This window comes from Xyrauchen texanus, chromosome 17, assembly GCF_025860055.1.
Source record: "Xyrauchen texanus isolate HMW12.3.18 chromosome 17, RBS_HiC_50CHRs, whole genome shotgun sequence".
In the NCBI taxonomy this organism is placed as follows: Eukaryota; Metazoa; Chordata; class Actinopteri; order Cypriniformes; family Catostomidae; genus Xyrauchen; species Xyrauchen texanus.
This window is the reverse complement of record NC_068292.1, coordinates 28,991,244-29,008,687: the sequence shown is the minus strand read 5'-3', so window position 1 is coordinate 29,008,687 and position 17,444 is coordinate 28,991,244. Positions and strand designations below refer to the sequence as shown.

At 37.4% G+C, this 17,444-nt stretch overlaps 1 protein-coding gene across 1 annotated transcript in view; it reads left to right on the top strand.

The window, feature by feature from the left end:
- The window catches only part of LOC127657736 (lamin-A-like), a 35,100-nt gene extending 19,570 nt beyond the window's left edge, over window positions 1-15,530 (top strand). Inside the window, exons 3-13 of the mRNA XM_052146609.1 lie at window positions 5,884-6,040; window positions 7,416-7,541; window positions 8,285-8,455; window positions 8,693-8,818; window positions 9,393-9,613; window positions 9,915-10,206; window positions 10,762-10,869; window positions 10,963-11,082; window positions 11,188-11,247; window positions 11,724-11,939; window positions 13,531-15,530. Of these exons, the coding sequence (XP_052002569.1) occupies window positions 5,884-6,040; window positions 7,416-7,541; window positions 8,285-8,455; window positions 8,693-8,818; window positions 9,393-9,613; window positions 9,915-10,206; window positions 10,762-10,869; window positions 10,963-11,082; window positions 11,188-11,247; window positions 11,724-11,939; window positions 13,531-13,566 (1,633 nt within the window). The 3' untranslated portion in view covers window positions 13,567-15,530. The remainder of the gene's footprint in view (window positions 1-5,883; window positions 6,041-7,415; window positions 7,542-8,284; window positions 8,456-8,692; window positions 8,819-9,392; window positions 9,614-9,914; window positions 10,207-10,761; window positions 10,870-10,962; window positions 11,083-11,187; window positions 11,248-11,723; window positions 11,940-13,530) is intronic.
- The last annotated feature ends 1,914 nt before the right edge of the window (window positions 15,531-17,444 follow it).

Genomic DNA, 17,444 nt, shown 5'->3' with positions numbered 1-17,444 from the left:
CTGTGTGAGGAGGCGTGTTAGTTCCCCTTCGACTCCAGCACGGGTCCTGCTGGATTCCTGGGCCGAGGAGGAGGCGTGGGAGCCTCACCACTCCTCGCTGTCCGAAGCCATGATGGAACAGCCCTTATCCTCCGCCTCGTCCTCCGAGATGGCAGCAGTGCGGCCGCTGGGCGGCAACTGCGCATCCCGTGGGGGCGGGGAGGGTGATAGCGATGCTCGAGGGAGAGGCTCCGGCGAGGCAGTCGCTTCTATCACCGGGTCTGGCAGCCTTTGGGAGCGGCGCTTTTTCCTGCGTGGCGGAACGGAAGGCGGCGCGGCGGCTTCGGTTCTGAGCGCCGAGTCGAGCCCGCAGGGTCGATCATCGAAGCTCCTCGCAGAGGTCGCATCCGCCTTCAGCGAGGGCGAGCTCTGCATGCCCCAGTCCCAGGCAGAGAGCGCAGATGATGTGGCGGTCTCCGGCGCTGAGAGGGGCGCGGCATGAAGTGCAAGTGGTGCGAGACATCTTAAAAAAGACGCTCGTTACTCTTTTGTGAAGTTCGTTAAGAACTAGCTTGCTCTAAAAAAGGATACGTCGCCGGATGGCGTAGCTCGCAGGATGGCTGAAGGTGGCGGAGACGGCCGGCTTCTTCGAGCGCTGTCCAAGCTTGCTAGATGCCCCTGGAACGGCGACGCGGCTTCCAGTTCAGAGATGCGAAGAGCTTTGCTGAAGAGATGAAAATCAGAGTTCCAGCCTACGAACTACGCTTATATGCACTCTAGCCATGCCCATTTTGGCGGGCTTTGATGCAGTAAGCGTGCGGACGCCTCTCATTGGACGCGAGTTCGCCCAAGTTCATCTATAGGCTGCAGCAGTTGCCGCAGAGCAACCAATGAGCTCGCTAGCTAGCCCGCTCAAGGTCTGCAGTTGCTGCACTGCGTTGACAAATGATACAAAATTAAGGATAATGTTTTGGCTTCAATATCTCAGAAAAGATTAATCTTTCCCGTAGCGTAAGCTAGCTTACGCAATACGAGAGAACCTCTCGTAAGAGAACAGTGTGCCAATGGAGTAGTATGTCCAATTCCACAGTATTCTTGAAGCAGTAAGCGAGAAGTACCTGGACGACAATGTCACACTCAAAACACTGGATTTAAAGGAATGGCTGTCAATAGCGAGTTGGATGGCTCTTCTCAACTGTAAGTGCTTGTTTAATAAAACCAGAGTGGATAGTTTTCGCAGTTGTTGTTCTTGCATCATATATTCGGGTCATGAGACAGTGCCCACATACCCGGATGATGTCCGAAATCTATTCATACTACTCGCGTGCATACATAAAAGAACGTACTGTTTTGCTGGCAGATAAGTGTATCCTTCATCATATACAGTACATACTGTGATGCAGCACTTAGTTTTAGGTCAGATTTGAATATGGCATTATATCTTTTTAATTTAGAGAACAAATTACTGTTGGTGTTCTTGGGGCAATAAACACACATGGACTGAAATTTGCCTGTTATAAAATCATAAAACCGTCACAAAATTTTGAGTAAAGATACAACATATACAAGATACTTTTTGTATTAAAATATAGCATATAGTTTTAGCTTGAGCTGAAAGTGTCAAGGTTCGGACTCAAATAAAAGAGAGAGAGAGAGAGAGAGACCCACACATACACAACACTATGAGGCAGAACTATGACAGAAAGAGGAAAAGGGGATATGATTTGACAAGCTTCTTTGTATTAGATTGCTGTAGTGTCATATGCTAAATTGAATGGTTCACTGTGTGCTTTTTATGTTTTTACAAAGTGCTTTGAGGAATGAATACTGAAATTATTTCCTCACAAAACCTCCAGCTGTTGTGCGAGACTACTGTTTTTTTCTGTCTGTTATATGGTAGGCCTACTGTTTGCGAGAAGCGTCAAGCTACAGTAATCACTGTAAATACAAGGTTATAGAGACAGTACAATGACCAACATTCAGAGAATGCACTCATAAACTACACTTTTAGCCTGTACATGTGATTGGTTTTCTAGTCCTGAGGGAATGAGTATGTGTGTACAAAGCGAAAGATGGGCTTGGGAATGTGGTTTAGTAATCGTAAGTCGGTAATTGATGCCTAACATCCATTGAACTTTTTTAAAATCAGCATAATATTTTTAGTAAGATTTTTAAGAACATAAAAGGGAAAGTATGTTTCTTTAGGTGCTGCGATTGGTACTAGTTTTCATTTAAATGTCCCTGCTGTTTTACAAGTACGTTTTTAGATGTATTTATGTAATTAAAGCTATATGCATAATGATTATACAATTACTGTTTGAAATCATATTTGAAGGAGTATAGCAAGTACATAATGGCCAATCAGTTTTTTAGAGTTTAAATATCTGTGGGAAAATGTGTATCCTTTTTTGAATTTTACGATTTCAAAATAGTGGGATTTGGATGCAGTAGGTTTTGGTTACACTTAGTTTACAGCTGTGGTTGTTGGGGAAATACCATTCTTGGTAATTTTTCCATTCTTAGTCGACTTTCTCTCAAAGATGGCAGCTAAATCCATATAACCACCTTTGATTATGAGACCAAGTTATTTTTCCATGGAAACCCTTCAGCAAAAATTTTAAAGGGCTTTTTGTGGGTTTCATTTTCATCACAAAAGAAGACAAAGATAGCTGTGATTCACAGATGAGCTGGAGGCTGACTTAATGCATTCTTTTCCTTCTCTCTCTCTCTCTCTCTCTCTCTCTCTCTCTCTTTCTCTCCCTCAGCAGCTCTTATTGTGCCTGAAATTGGTTTCAAGATGCCAAGCCTCTCCCTTTCACACACACACACATTCAACCCTGCACAAATACTACTGAAACTTACTGGAATTGATGCTTTTATTGAAGAGCTCTTAGTAATAAGGATCCAAGTGTGCCAAATGCTTTAACTTTAGAAACTCTGTGGTATTTTTCTTAACACAAATCCAATGAGAAAAATATTAGATGCTGTATAATAGACTTTTATTTTCCAGTTGTATTTTAGTAATACTTATCAGTGCTACTTAACTGATTTTGCTCCACGACCCATATTTTACATTTGATATTAATTTGCACTGAACACAATACTAAACTCATATGCCAGTTGTCTGGGTCATGTTTTCTTTTACCTTACACTAGTTTTGGTCATGGTTTTCGAGAGTGAGGGCATGTCATGCAGCCTCTCCATGACCTACCAAATGACTGAATAATTTGCGCCAACATATTATAGTATTTGATTGGACGCACATTCTTTGATGAACAGCAAATGAAATCGGAAGCGTTTTCTCCTCGCTTTTAAATAAGCCCAACTATACTCAAAAATATGGGAAAGTTGGATAGTATTTTTTGAATCTATTGTTTTTTTTTTCTACCTGTCCATGACCATATCAGAACATACTGACCCATATTGATACGGTTGAGATGCACTGATATAAAGCACTTTGCCACATTTTTTTGTAGCTCCCATCAGTCAAAGCTGCAGTGATTTGAACATAATAACTCAAAGTTGGCCATTAGCAGTATTTGAACAACAAGGAGAATTTGACTGTTACTGGGATAGAGGTGACATAAACACGTGTTCTTCTATTGTCTGCTTTAAAAAGCCTCTGATTGGCTTGACTTCCTGTGGAGAGATCCAGGAGATGCTAGGAAGTAACCAAAAAGAAAACAGACCTAGTGGCAGACAAAAAAATGAAATGATGAATAATGTAACAAGATAATAGAAACAGCGTACAACAAAACAAGGGAATGGGACACTGATATGAATTTAGCTTTAAACACAGTCACACATTAAAACAAACACACCCATTAAAAGGTTAGACCCCACGAGGCTCTTCAACATTTAATATTTCCCCAAAAAGTACTCTGCAGTGTTTAAAAAATCTGCCATTTATTGTGTAACAAGAATACGTACAGGATAAAACAGCTAACCTGATTTCTAATTGCCAAATATCTTTAACAGAAGAATGCAGTGTTCCAATGGACTGTGAGGTTGTTTCTGGTTGTGTCTTTATGCCCTTGCCTTAACAAAAGTACTGGACTCCATTTTCACATCCTGCAGTCTGTCTGACCATAACAACCTTTTTAATATCTCCCCTGAATTATCCCTTCAGGATTTTTTTTCAGTGTCTGTGGTGTAACTACAATTTCAGTAACATGTTCCTCAAAAGTTATTATTTTACTAGGAAGTTGCATTCACATACTCATGTATGCATTTTCTTTAACCTATAAAATCTCAGAAATAGTTTATGGAGATAACTAGCCTAAGTGTAGTCCATAAAGGACATCATCTCAGTCAAGGCAATTACTTTTTCTAAATACAGTTTTCATGTTTTCAACCTTGTGACGTTTTATTGACGATATGTGCCTGGAAAGAATAGAATCTGACCTACGAATGTGAGCCTCTGTTTTGAATGGGAAGTTGGTTGAAATGCTTCTCTCAGGAAAGGGGGCCCATGGGAATGTTTCACTCACACACCTCTGCTCCACCGACACACTCCAGCATAGTCCTAGAAGCAGCTGTACATGTTTTCTAGAATCTTTCTTAAATAAGTTTGCACAAAACTAAACAGGCCTAAATTGACTGCAACCCAATAAACCAACTTTCTATATTAAAACAAAATTCTGTTGTCATTTACTCACCCTCATGTTGTCTGAAAGTCAAACTCATATGACTTTCTTCCACTGAACACAAAAGGATATGTAATGCAACATGTTATGGACAGTCCATTTCAGTGCAAAAAAAGTGACCGATAACTGAGGCTGTCATGCAGCCAAACGTCTACTTTTGTTTTCCAGGGAAGAAAGAATATCATATGGGTTAGGAACAACACAAAGAGTAAATTATTAAAAAACAATCACTTTAAAGGCCATTCACACTTGCTGCATTTGAGTTGTGTGTGAAGTGTGTAAAGTGTGGCAAAGTAGTAATTGTAGTAAAAGTCCTGTTTGGTCATCATTCACACCAATAATTTTGAGCAGCTTTTTAACAACCCTTTTGAAATGTGATCTGGACATGCACAGAGAAGACCTCTAAACTACGTAGTGTTTTGGAAAAGAACAGATGTCTTTCAGGGAATTGCACTGCAAGTTTTTGTGTGATACACTGAAGCATAATAATATGTTTGCAAAGGATAAAACTTAAGAAGATGACTACAATTCTTAGGTCTGTCTGTCATTCTAGACTGCAATGGTTGGCTTGTTATCCTTCTATGTTTTAAAACTGCAAACCTAAATCAGACTTGCCTCAATTCAATCCCTGCTGTAATAGAACTGCCAGTCATGTTTTATTTTATGGATTTGTTTACCAGGCCATAATCTCGTTCTGTGTTTTATTAAGGTTTTGTTTGGTTCCTTCTACATTTCGAAACAAACAACGCTGCAGTCATGAACATGTGTTTTAAATGAGCTGTTACAGGCCCAAATCCTGCTCTGGTTTAGGCCAGGGATCTTAAGGTTGTTGTTTACAGATGGTTACCTTGGTTTTTGTACAAATAAATGAGACCAGGCAAAATTCTGGGAAGAGTTATGTTAATTTGAATTTGGACTGATTGTTATATTTTGCTGCTTTCCAGACATATTCAAATGTGTTTATGGCTTTGAATCAATTTAATATTTTACTATCTTAGATCAGTACTGAAAGACAAAATTTCATCCCAGATCCAATCATCTCCTATTGTGCTTTTACTTTGGCCTTGGCGTCACAATAGCATATTTGTTTCCAATGTGACTCACATTTCCTAAATATGAGGCTCTTTCTTTATACCACATGCTTGAATGGGTATAAAAATATACCTATATAGAATCACATTTTGGTAGTCATATTCCTCAGTGTGTATATATATAAAAAAAATGCTCTAACTCTGTCTCTGTGTGTTTATGACTGTAGGAATGGGAAGAAAGAGTCAGATTTAGAATCAGCTCTGGCCAGGCTCAAGGATCTGGAAGCTCTGTTGAACTCCAAGGATGCTTCCCTCTCCACAGCACTGGGGGAGAAGAGATCGCTGGAGACTGAAGTCAGAGACCTGAAAGCCCAACTGGCCAAGGTGATAACTCTATAAAAAGCTTCTAAAATGGTTAAAGATCTGGACCTCGTTTCTCAAAAGCATTGTAAGCCTAAGTAACTTGGCGAATCCATCTTATGATTCATCTTAGTTTTGCTAACATTTTCCTATAGCCATCATAACTTAAGTAGTACTTGAAAATGGTTGTAGATTTACAAGTGCCCTGGAGTAATCGTAGAGCACTAAGAGCATCATAAAGAGACCAACTTATGCAGAGACCTGCAAAATCTCAAGTTAATGTCATGATGATTACACTTTATCATAAAATGAGAATTTAATATCAAATAAATAATATTAGTAATGAATCAATAAATGCATAAAGTAAATAAATGAACAAATAGATAAATTAAGGGGAAATACATAAAATACACTAAATTGTGTAGACGGCCATGTAGTTGGTAACAATAAACCTGCCACACTGTAATACCCTACTATTGGACATATCTTGGCTCTTCATCCGCATCTCCTCTACGTCTCCCAAGAACCTCATTTTATTCAACATGTGATTGATCATTGTGTGTAAAAGCTGAAGTCCATATTATAACAGTTATATTAAACTGATAGTTCACCCTCAAAAGAATTTACTCATCCTCATGGCATCCCAGATGTGTATGACTGTCTTTCCTCTGTAGAACACAAATTAAGAGTTTTAGAAGAATATTTCAGCTCTGTAGTTCCAGACAATGCAAGTGAATGGTGGCCAGAACTCTGAAGGTCCAAATATCACATATTGGCAGCATTTAAGTAATCCAGTAGTTTAATCAATGTCTTCTGAAGCAATGTAATCTATTTTCTGTGAGAAAATCTTGACAGCAGTCTCCTTGGCGATCGTGATTTCAAGCTTGATTACACTTCCTATAGCGCACCTAGCTCTCTGCTCATTTGTCAAGTACTAGGAGGTGTAATCAAGCATGAAATCATGATCATGCCTAGAGACTGCAATGGAAAGATGTACAGGAAAAAAGGAGTTACATTTTGGTTGGTTTTCATCTAAAATCGATTGGATTGCTTCAGAAGACATTGATTAAACCACTGGAGTCTAATGGATTACCTTTATGATGCCTTTATGTGATATTTGGACCTTCAGAGTTCTGGCCACCATTCACTTGTATTGTGAGGACCAATAGAGCTTAGATACTCTTCTAAAATCTTAATTTGTGTCTGCAGAAGAAAGAAAGTCAAACACAGCTGGGATGGCATGAGTGTGAGTATGATGAGAGTTTTTTTCATTTTAGGGTGAACTATCCCTTCAATGAAATGCAGTATGAATATATGAAATGTGACAAAGACCTATGCATCTTTACTTCATTTGAGTGTTTCTTAAAGTTAGAGAGTAAAGTAAATTTGTGTGTTGCAGCTGGAAGGTAGTCTAAATGATATAAAGAAGCAACTTCAGGATGAAATGCTGAGACGCGTAGATGCTGAGAACCGTATCCAGACCCTGAAGGAGGAGCTGGAATTTCAGAAGAACATCTATTCTGAGGTGAGCAATCCTTCAATTGTCCCTTTCCATTATTAGGCAACAAAATAGGATATGAAACAACAAAAAATGTTCTTCGAGAATTGGTTAGTGAAAGGAGGTTCTTAGAAATGGTCCTTGATCTTGATGGTTGGTTTGAGCTTGATGAATACAGTCAAAACAACAGTATTTGTTAAAATTTGAGAAAATGGAATGAGATTATTTAGTCATGCTGTAGAAAGAGTTCAAATAATGCTTGTTGGATGTCACAATTTTAAGGACTGTTACATTTTTATAAAAGGGGAAAATCATGCCATAATATGGTTGTGTGCAAAATGTGGGACACATTTTAAATATGCTTATTGCAATTAAAATGAGTTGGTAACTAAAGTAGTATTTAATACAATCAATTGAATATAAATAGAACAGATTGTCAAAATGAGGACATTGTTTATTAATTTAATTAATAAATACAGTCAAGAAGGACAAGTCCTCTGGGACAGCTCAAAATCACCATTTTAACAAGCTACTTTTTATGCTAGGTTAATTTTATGTTAGACAATAGTTTACAAAGTATATGATGTGTGCTTCTAATGCTTTAAAAGTCATAGGACATTAAAATTGACTATATTTGTAGAATATGTACACTGTTTCGTGCTCATTCTTACATATAGGATCTTCAAAATTCAATGCTATCATGCAGTATTTCAGTCAATGATTCAACATAGGCCTGCAGGACTCTCTGATACTCCGATGTCTTTACACAGGAGATCCGTGAATCTAAACGCAGGTACGAGTCACGCATGGTGGAGATAGATGGCAGGGGTCAGCAGGATTTCGAGAGTAAACTATCAGAGGCTTTGACAGAACTCCGTGCCCAACACGAAGAGCAGCTTCGTATCTACAAAGATGAGATTGAGAAGACCTACAACTCCAAGGTATTACAACAATCAAAGAGAGAGTCGTCAAATGTGGCGGTTGTAGAAATTACTGGGATCTTCTATTTCTCTATCTCCCCCGGAGGCAACTTGTCAAATGATACGGCCCAGCCTTTATACATATTTGCTAACTGTTTCGGTGCCAGCAATATATGTTCAAAGTATAAAGTATTAAAAGTTTAAAGAGATACAGAATATCTGTCATTTTAATATAATGCTGCTGTTGTATGCATTTAGCTGGAGAATGCTCGTCAATTGGCTGAGAGGAACAGTCACTTGTCGAGAGCTTCCCAAGAGGAACTGCAGCAGACACGTTTGAGGGTGGAGGGTGTGACCTCTCAGCTCTTACAACTGCAGAAACAGGTACACACACACACACACATATACATTTTAATACATTTGAAGTATACAGCAGCACTGTTTTGAAATGGCTCAAACCTTCTTTTACTTCTGCACAGTTTTTCTCCCCTAAGCTCCTCCCCCTTGGTTATTGTTGCTTGCTCAGACAAACTTTACAGAACTTCTTATAGCAACCAATTGGAGATTTCCATTAAAAGTGCAATTTTCAGTCAAATTTGCTCATTTTGTGGTAGTAATTTAATGGATATTATTTTTATGTGTACTGTGATAGGTATTCTTCTGACTAAGAAAAAATATTTAAATTCAGAATTCTGATTGGTCCTTGGTTCTTACATCTAATTGCCCATTTAAATTGCAATCTCTCCCCCTTTCTCTTTTTGTATATGTATGTCCAACTTTTTTCTAGCTAACATTTTGCAAGTATTGTTTTATTTTGAAATGCTAATAAAATGTATCTCTACTCTTTCTCTTACAGAGAAACTTTGCATATCCTTATAAGAATGTGTTTACACTAAGTCTCTCTCATAACATTTAATTTCCTCTAATTAAATGTAATGATTGTGCTGTTGTATGTTAGTTGGCTGCTCGAGAGGCCAAGATCCGTGAGCTGGAGGAGGCCCTGTCCAGAGAGAGGGACATCATGCGCCATCGTCTGGATGAGAAGGAGAAACAGATGGCTGAAATGAGACAACGCATGCAGCAGCAACTGGACGAGTACCAGGAGCTCCTGGACATCAAGCTCGCGCTCGACATGGAGATTAGCGCCTACAGAAAACTTCTGGAAGGCGAGGAGGAGAGGTAAGATATTGGATTTATCTAACCTTGCACGAACGATACAGAGAATAAACAAAGAACTTTGCATTGTCCTTAAACATTTTAGAATTTTCAAATATTTATTTCTAGGCCTGTAAAATCAGATTACTAATTACAAATGATGGGAAAGTTATGAAAATGAATTGATCAAATGATGTGGAAACCCTGAAATAAACATAATAAGAACAAAAAAGGAAATTATGCTACTTGCTATATCATAGACAAGCAGATTGCTTATACAACTGCATAATTACATGGAGAATATAATCTTTCCTCTCTTGCATAGGCTGCGTCTCTCTCCTAGTCCGCCTCCTGTGCGTAGTGTGACAGTGACCCGCTCCTCTGGTTCTGGTACTCACGCTCACACACGCGTGGTCCAGAGCAGCTCCGGTCGCACCTCTTCTGGCAGTGCTAAAAAGCGCAGATTAAACGATAATGACAGTGATGCGTCCAGTGTGGTCGGTGGAACCGTCACACGCACGCGTGTTTCCCAGCAGGCCTCTGCCAGTGGCCGGGTGACCGTGGATGAAGTGGACATGGAGGGCAAATATGTCCGGCTCAGTAACAAGTCTGACCAGGTTAGAAAAAAACAGACAACCGCTGATAGAAAGATTTTTGTTTTTCAACTATGGAAACTTTTGTGTCTCAGGGGTTTAATTTTTTTGTAACTGATTTCGACTTTGTTATATGAAGCGTAAAAACCTCTTTTTTTTTTTTTTACCATGCCTACATTTATTGTTTTGATTGTATGTCCTTTGTACATTTTATGGTACAAAGGACCATAAATGGTTATGGTTTAGGATACATAAAATGCTAACTTTGAAATTAGCCTTAGCAAGGCAACAGATTCTGCCATTTTATTCCAAAAAGTAAAATATATGTTTTCCATCACTGTCATGTCCTTCACAAAATGCAATCAAATACAAAACAAAATTTCATTTTGTGGTGGAAATTTTCATTTCGTTTCCACTATTGGCAAATTAAATAATCTAGTGATAAAAGTGTATTTTAAGACAGTTTATGCTCTTAACAGTATCAGGGCCAAGAGAAATATGGTTAAAGATACACCCAAATACTAATGGAACATGATAAATAAACTTTGTTTATTCAATTAATCTTCTTCCTCTACTCAGGATCAAACTTTGGGACACTGGCAGGTGAAGAGGCAGATTGGTTCCGGCAGTCCCATTATCTACAAGTTCCCACCAAAATTTATCCTGAAGGCGGGGCAGACTGTCACAGTACGTAATGATTTACATACGCAACAGTCACGTTTCATAAGTGTTTAAACTCCTGACTCACTCCAGAGCTTCTCTCTGTCTCTGTGCTGTCAGATCTGGGCCGCAGGAGCCGGTGGAACCCACAACCCTCCCTCTGATCTGGTGTGGAAGACTCAGAACTCATGGGGAAGTGGAGATCTGTTCCAGACCACCCTCATCAGTTCCAGTGGGGAGGTGGGATAATGTGATGTCCATATGAATTCATCAACAGTTTATTGAATATAGTTCAATTTGATTTGAGGCGGAGGTGACTCATTTTTTCTGTCTTTGTTTCTCCAGGAAATGGCCATGAGAAAGGTCACACGTACTCTATTCCAGGATGATGAAGATGATGACATGGTACATAGATATTTGCATTTCATTATCTTTTTTGCATACTATATTTACATTTTGCAAGATTAAAGGAAAACATGGGTCCTTAAAGGCCCCTTGAAAGCGCTTGACAAGCTTGGATTTCTGTCCTGTGTTTTGGGCAGGACATATTAAATGGCTTGTCTTTTTATTTTTATTTAAAAATAGCCAATAGGCTTTAGTTACGCCACAGCCACAAACCATGTTTTGCTTCTTGCTGGTCAGGTGCTGGGGGGAGGGACATGGGGACCGACAGTTTCTTTGCACTGGGGTCCGCAGGATCCAAATTACGCCACTGGTCATAATGATATTTCTTTACCAAATCCCACTGGGTAAAACTTTAGAAAAATCATTGCACTAAAATAAATGTAGACATGCCAGTGCAGACTTCATCTATTATAAGATCCATTAGCGTTCTTGGTCTTAGTTGTCTCTTGTTCACTGCTCACTGTCTCTCCCTGCAGGCTGCCCATAGCACATGTGGAGATAGTGAGTACAACCTCCGCAGCCGCACAGTGGTCTGTGGCTCGTGTGGCCAGCCATCAGATAAAAACAGCGGCTGCGTGTCGGCCAGCTCAGGAGTGTCGAGTGTGTCTCGCTCATTCAGCAGTGGAGGGGGGCTGCCTGAATCTTTTGTGTCTCCTTCACACTTTATCATGGGCAACGATAAACCCACACAGGTTTGGAATTGTTCATTCAGTTTTTAGAAACATTGCACAATAATTGGTCTTATTTAGTACTGAAATAATTGCTTGCTTTTAAAAAAATTCATAAAAATGTATTACTGATTTATTGTAGAAAATATTTACTACAAGGAATACATTTTTTGCTACTTTGATTCATCAGAATTTTTAATAAATGCTATTTATTCTTTGCTGTAGATTATAAGTAATTATTTATTTAATTTTGATTTTGATTATTGTTTTATAAATAATTTACCTTTAATTTAATTTGTATTAATCAATTCTATTGATAATTAGTAATAATTAATTAGTAAATAGTATTATAATTAATAATAATAATTAGAATAAAATATAATACAATTATTAAAATGATTTGTGAGGAATTTCATAATGTCTACATATTATTAATGAATTAAGTATTCAACTACTTTATTGGTAACACTTTGCGATAAGGTTCCATTCATTAACATAAGTTAACAACATTAGTTAACACAAACTAATTATGAATTATAGTTTTACACCACTTATTAATCTTGGTTGATGTAAATTGCAACTAATACACTTTTAAACTAAAAAGTTGTATTTGTCAACATTAGTTAATGCACTATGAACTAACATGAACTTACCATGAACAATTGTATTTTTATTAACTAACTTTAAAAAAGGATTAATAAATGCTGTAAAAATATATTGTTCATTGTTAGTTTGTGATACCTAATTAATTAAATAATGTTAAAGGAATATTTCATCCAAAAATGAAAATTCTCTCATCATTTACTCACACCCTCATTCCATCCCAGATGTGTGACTTTCTTTAATCTGCTAAACTCAAACAAAGATTTTTAAGAGAACATTTTATCTCTGTAGGTCCATACAGTGCAAGTGAATTGGTGCCAAAATTTTGACTATCCAAAAAGCACATAAAGGAATAATAAAAGTAATAAATACAACTCCAGTGTTTTAATCCATATCTTCAGAAGTGATATGATAAGTGTGGGTGAGAAACAGAAACCTTTTTGTCTACAAATTCTTCTCCCTCCCAATAGGGGGCAATAGACACAATATGAATGACCAAAAACACAAGAAGAAGAATGTGAAAGTTAAAGTGGAGATTAACTAGGCAGGGAGGAGAATTTATAGTAAAAAATGGCTAAATAATTTATCTGTTTCTCACCCACACCTTTCATATTGCTTCTGAAGACATGGATTTAACCTCTGTAGTCTTAAGGATTACTTTTATGCTGACTTTTATGATTTTATGATTTTGGCACCCATTCACTTACATTGTATGGACCTACAGAGCTGAGAAATTCTTCTAAAAACGGTAATTTGAGTTCAGCAGATAAAAGAAAGTCATACACATCTGGGATGGCATGAGGGTGAGTAAATTATGAGAGAATTTAATTTTTGGGTGAACTATTTCTTTAAAGATTGGAATAAAGCCTTAATGTAAAGTGTTACCAATTAATTATTTGTTTCACATTGTTTCTTTTGTTTTCTTTTTCATTTTAGAAAAAAATAACATTGTAAAGAGCTGTCTTCAGCAGTCTTACTAAATATACTTTACAATTGTCTTTCTCTCTCTCAGTTTGGATCCAAACCAGAGAACTGCTCTATTATGTAAACCAGCTGTTGACAGCCCTGCATCTATCCTTTCACAAGAACCACGAAGAATTTGACCCTTTACTAGTTATTTTTCTTACTACATTATATATTTTTTACTTTTTATTTTACATTTCGTGAACTGCGGGGTAGATTTTTGGCTTTGTATACTGTAGTTTGAGAATTGTGTTACTTTAATATTCAGTATATGCATGTTGGCCTGGCAGAGGCTTCAGAATAACTGCGCTGTACTCAGGGAGCGAGGCGAACAGAGCATCTCACACTCATACCATGAGCTCTCTGTGGAAATGCTGTCAGAAAGCAACACACACAGCCAAGAAAACCCTCTTCATCACTAAACTCTCTTGTAGTGTCCTGTACTACAGCCTTACGGTGGGCTGGTTATATAGCTTTCATACAAAGATAAGTAAATATACTGAGCTAATGCAATACAGTAAATTAGGTTCCACTTATATCAGCTGTCCCAACATTCTGAGCAATTATGCAAGTTTGATGGTATTTTAGTGCTACCTTTTGCAGTCATGTGTTTTACATTATGTGTACCTACTAAAGGGAATGTATATATTGGTGTCAAAGAATGAGCACTGTTATCAATTAATTAGCAAATGTCAAAAAGAAAGGGCTCATCGATTTAAAATACAGCTGAATATCAGAATCATGTCATTCTATGCAGTTGTGTTACAGCGAGACTCCAGGTTTTAAAACTATTACACGGGTGCTCCGGATGTAAAACTATTTTGTAGAGTTGCACATATAAAGTTGTACTGTGTGTCTTTTGGAAATGTGCTTACAGGCCTCGACAAGACTGCAGTATATCTTGTCTTATGCAATAATCATTACTGTATGGTTTTGAAAGACTTGAAGCAACTATAAAACTTCTAATCCAAAGAAAATCTTCTGAGCAAATGTTAGTAATTGCCAAGTTGTCGACATTTTAAACAAAACCTGATTGATTGTTTTAGTAGTTAAACTTGGGAAGTTTACATTTAAGATACTATATTTCTGATGTATTATGTTACCAGAGTATCATGTTATGTTTAAAGTACTGAGTACTAAAGAATAATTGCAAATGATGCAGGTTTGAGAGAGAGATTACATTTTTTGTTTGGCCTGAGAGGGAGAATATTTGAATATGCAAAATTACCACCATCATTCCCTGGTTTAACAGCCTTTTTAATGGTGGCACTTGAAACGTTTGAGTTTTGTTGAAAGCTTATTTACATTTACACTAAAATCTTTGTATTTGTCTGTTTGGCTGAGTGTTGATTTGCTCTTGTCTCCTCTCTTTCATTAGTTGTTACAGTACTTTTTTTGGACTGCTTTTAGGCTCCAGTAATCTGAATAATCTGTCATGTGAAGTGAAAGTTGTCATCTGGTTTTAAATGTTCTGTCTTTTGGGGCAGAAAGATTCTAAGGTTCTAAACCAAGAATCAAATTTGAGTCCCAAAATTGATCTTGATACATGGTGTTTACAAAGGAAAGTAAGGCAGATTTGGTTTCAGAAAGCTGAAATCAGAATAAATACCTTTTAAAGACTATTTTCATCAAATATATTTACATCGTAAAAACTGAGTCTACCTACAGCTCTCCAGAAAGAGGACTGGATATTGGCAAATAATACATTGTATAGTAATGCTTTGCGATGCTTTTTGTTTGTTTTTTTGCTTCAGGAAAATTTGGAATACTATGTATATTTTTTCTACTTATACTTAAAATTGTGGTTTTGTATCTCTACTTAAATTCTTTTGGTTTTTGAAACTTATACCTGAATTCACTTCTTTGTAGTTACTAATCTGTATGGAATAATCAAATTTGATTAAATATAACAATTATGTTATGCAAGAAACTCTTATTGTTACATATCAACAATGTTTCGGAAAAGTTAACTTTCTGTTAGAATAGATATTCATCATGAAGCAAAAATATTTGAACAATAGTCAAATAAAATCATTGCAGCAAATAATCTTTTTTTTTAAAAGATTTTATTTTATCTTATTTCATGGTAAAAAAAAAAAATTTAAAAAAACATCAAACAGACAGCAGGGATTAAATTTTTAAGTTACTTTGCTGCTGCTTCAAAAAAGGTTTTTACTTGTTTGACATGATCATTTTCTGTTTTGTGATGAATTTCAGAATTTATGTAAAACCTGAAAGCCTTATTATAAACTGTGCCTTGAACTTGTTCAGTTAAAACTAAAGCCTTTTCAATTGCTTTCCAGCATAATATAAACCATTTTCACTTTTTTTCTCCCATATTTATCAATATTTAAAGGGATAGTTTACACAAATGAAGATTTTAAGAAGAATATTTCAGCTCTGCAGGTCCATATACAGGTGAAACTCGAAAAATTAGAATATCGTGCAAAAGTTCATTAATTTCAGTAATTCAATTTAAAAGATGAAACGAATATATTATATAGACTCATTACAAACAAAGTAAGATATTTCAAGCCTTTATTTGATATAATTTTGATGATTATGGCTTACAGCTTATGAAAACCCCAAATTCAGAATCTCAGAAAATTAGAATATTGTGAAAAGGTTCAGTATTGTAGGCTCAAAGTGTCACACTGTAATCAGCTAAACACCTGCAAAGGGTTCCTGAGCCTTTAAATGGTCTCTCAGTCTGGTTCAGTTGAATTCACAATCATGGGTAAGACTGCTGACCTGACAGTTGTGCAGAAAACCATCATTGACACCCTCCACAAGGAGGGAAAGCCTCAAAAGGTAATTGCAAAAGAAGTTGGATGTTCTCAAAGTGTTGTATCAAAGCACATTAATATAAAGTTATGTGGAAGGGAAAGTGTGGAAGAAAAAGGTGCACAAGCAGCAGGGATGACCGTAGCCTGGAGAGGATTGTCAGGAAAAGGCCATTCAAATGTGTGGGGGAGCTTCACAAGGAGTGGACTGAGGCTGGAGTTACTGCATCAAGAGCCACCACACACAGACGGGTCCTGGACATGGGCTTCAAATGTCAAATGTCTTACCTGGGCTAAAGAAAAAAAGAACTGGTCTGTTGCTCAGTGGTCCAAAGTCCTCTTTTCTGATGAGAGCAAATTTTGCATCTCATTTGGAAACCAAGGTCCCAGAGTCTGGAGGAAGAATGGAGAGGCAGACAATCCAAGATGCTTGAAGTCCAGTGTGAAGTTTCCACAGTCTGTGTTGGTTTGGGGAGCCATGTCATCGGCTGGTGTTGGTCCACTGTGCTTTATTAAGTCCAGAGTCAACGCAGCCGTCTACCGGGACATTTTAGAGCACTTCATGCTTCCTTCAGCAGACAAGTTTTATGGAGATGCTGACTTCATTTTCCAGCAGGACTTGGCACCTGCCCACACTGCCAAAAGTACCAAAACCTGGTTCAATGACCATGGTATTACTATGCTTGATTGGCCAGGAAACTCGCCTGACCTGAACTCCATAGAGAATCTATGGGGCATTGCCAAGAGAAAGATGAGAGACATGAGACCAAACAATGCAGAAGAGCTGAAGGCCGGTATTGAATCATCTTGGTCTTCCATAACACCTCAGCAGTGCCACAGGCTGATAGCATCCATGCCACGCCGCATTGAGGCAGTAATTAATGCAAAAGGGGCCCAAACCAAGTACTGAGTACATATGCATGATTATACTTTTCAGAGGGCCGACATTTCTGTATTTAAAATCCTTTTTTTTTATTGATTTCATGTAATATTCTAATTTTCTGAGATTCTGAATTTGGGGTTTTCATAAGCTGTAAGCCATAATCATCAAAATTATATCAAATAAAGGCTTGAAATATCTTACTTTGCTTGTAATGAGTCTATATAATATATTAGTTTCACCTTTTAAGTTGAATTACTGAAATTAATGAACTTTTGCACGATATTCTAATTTTTCGAG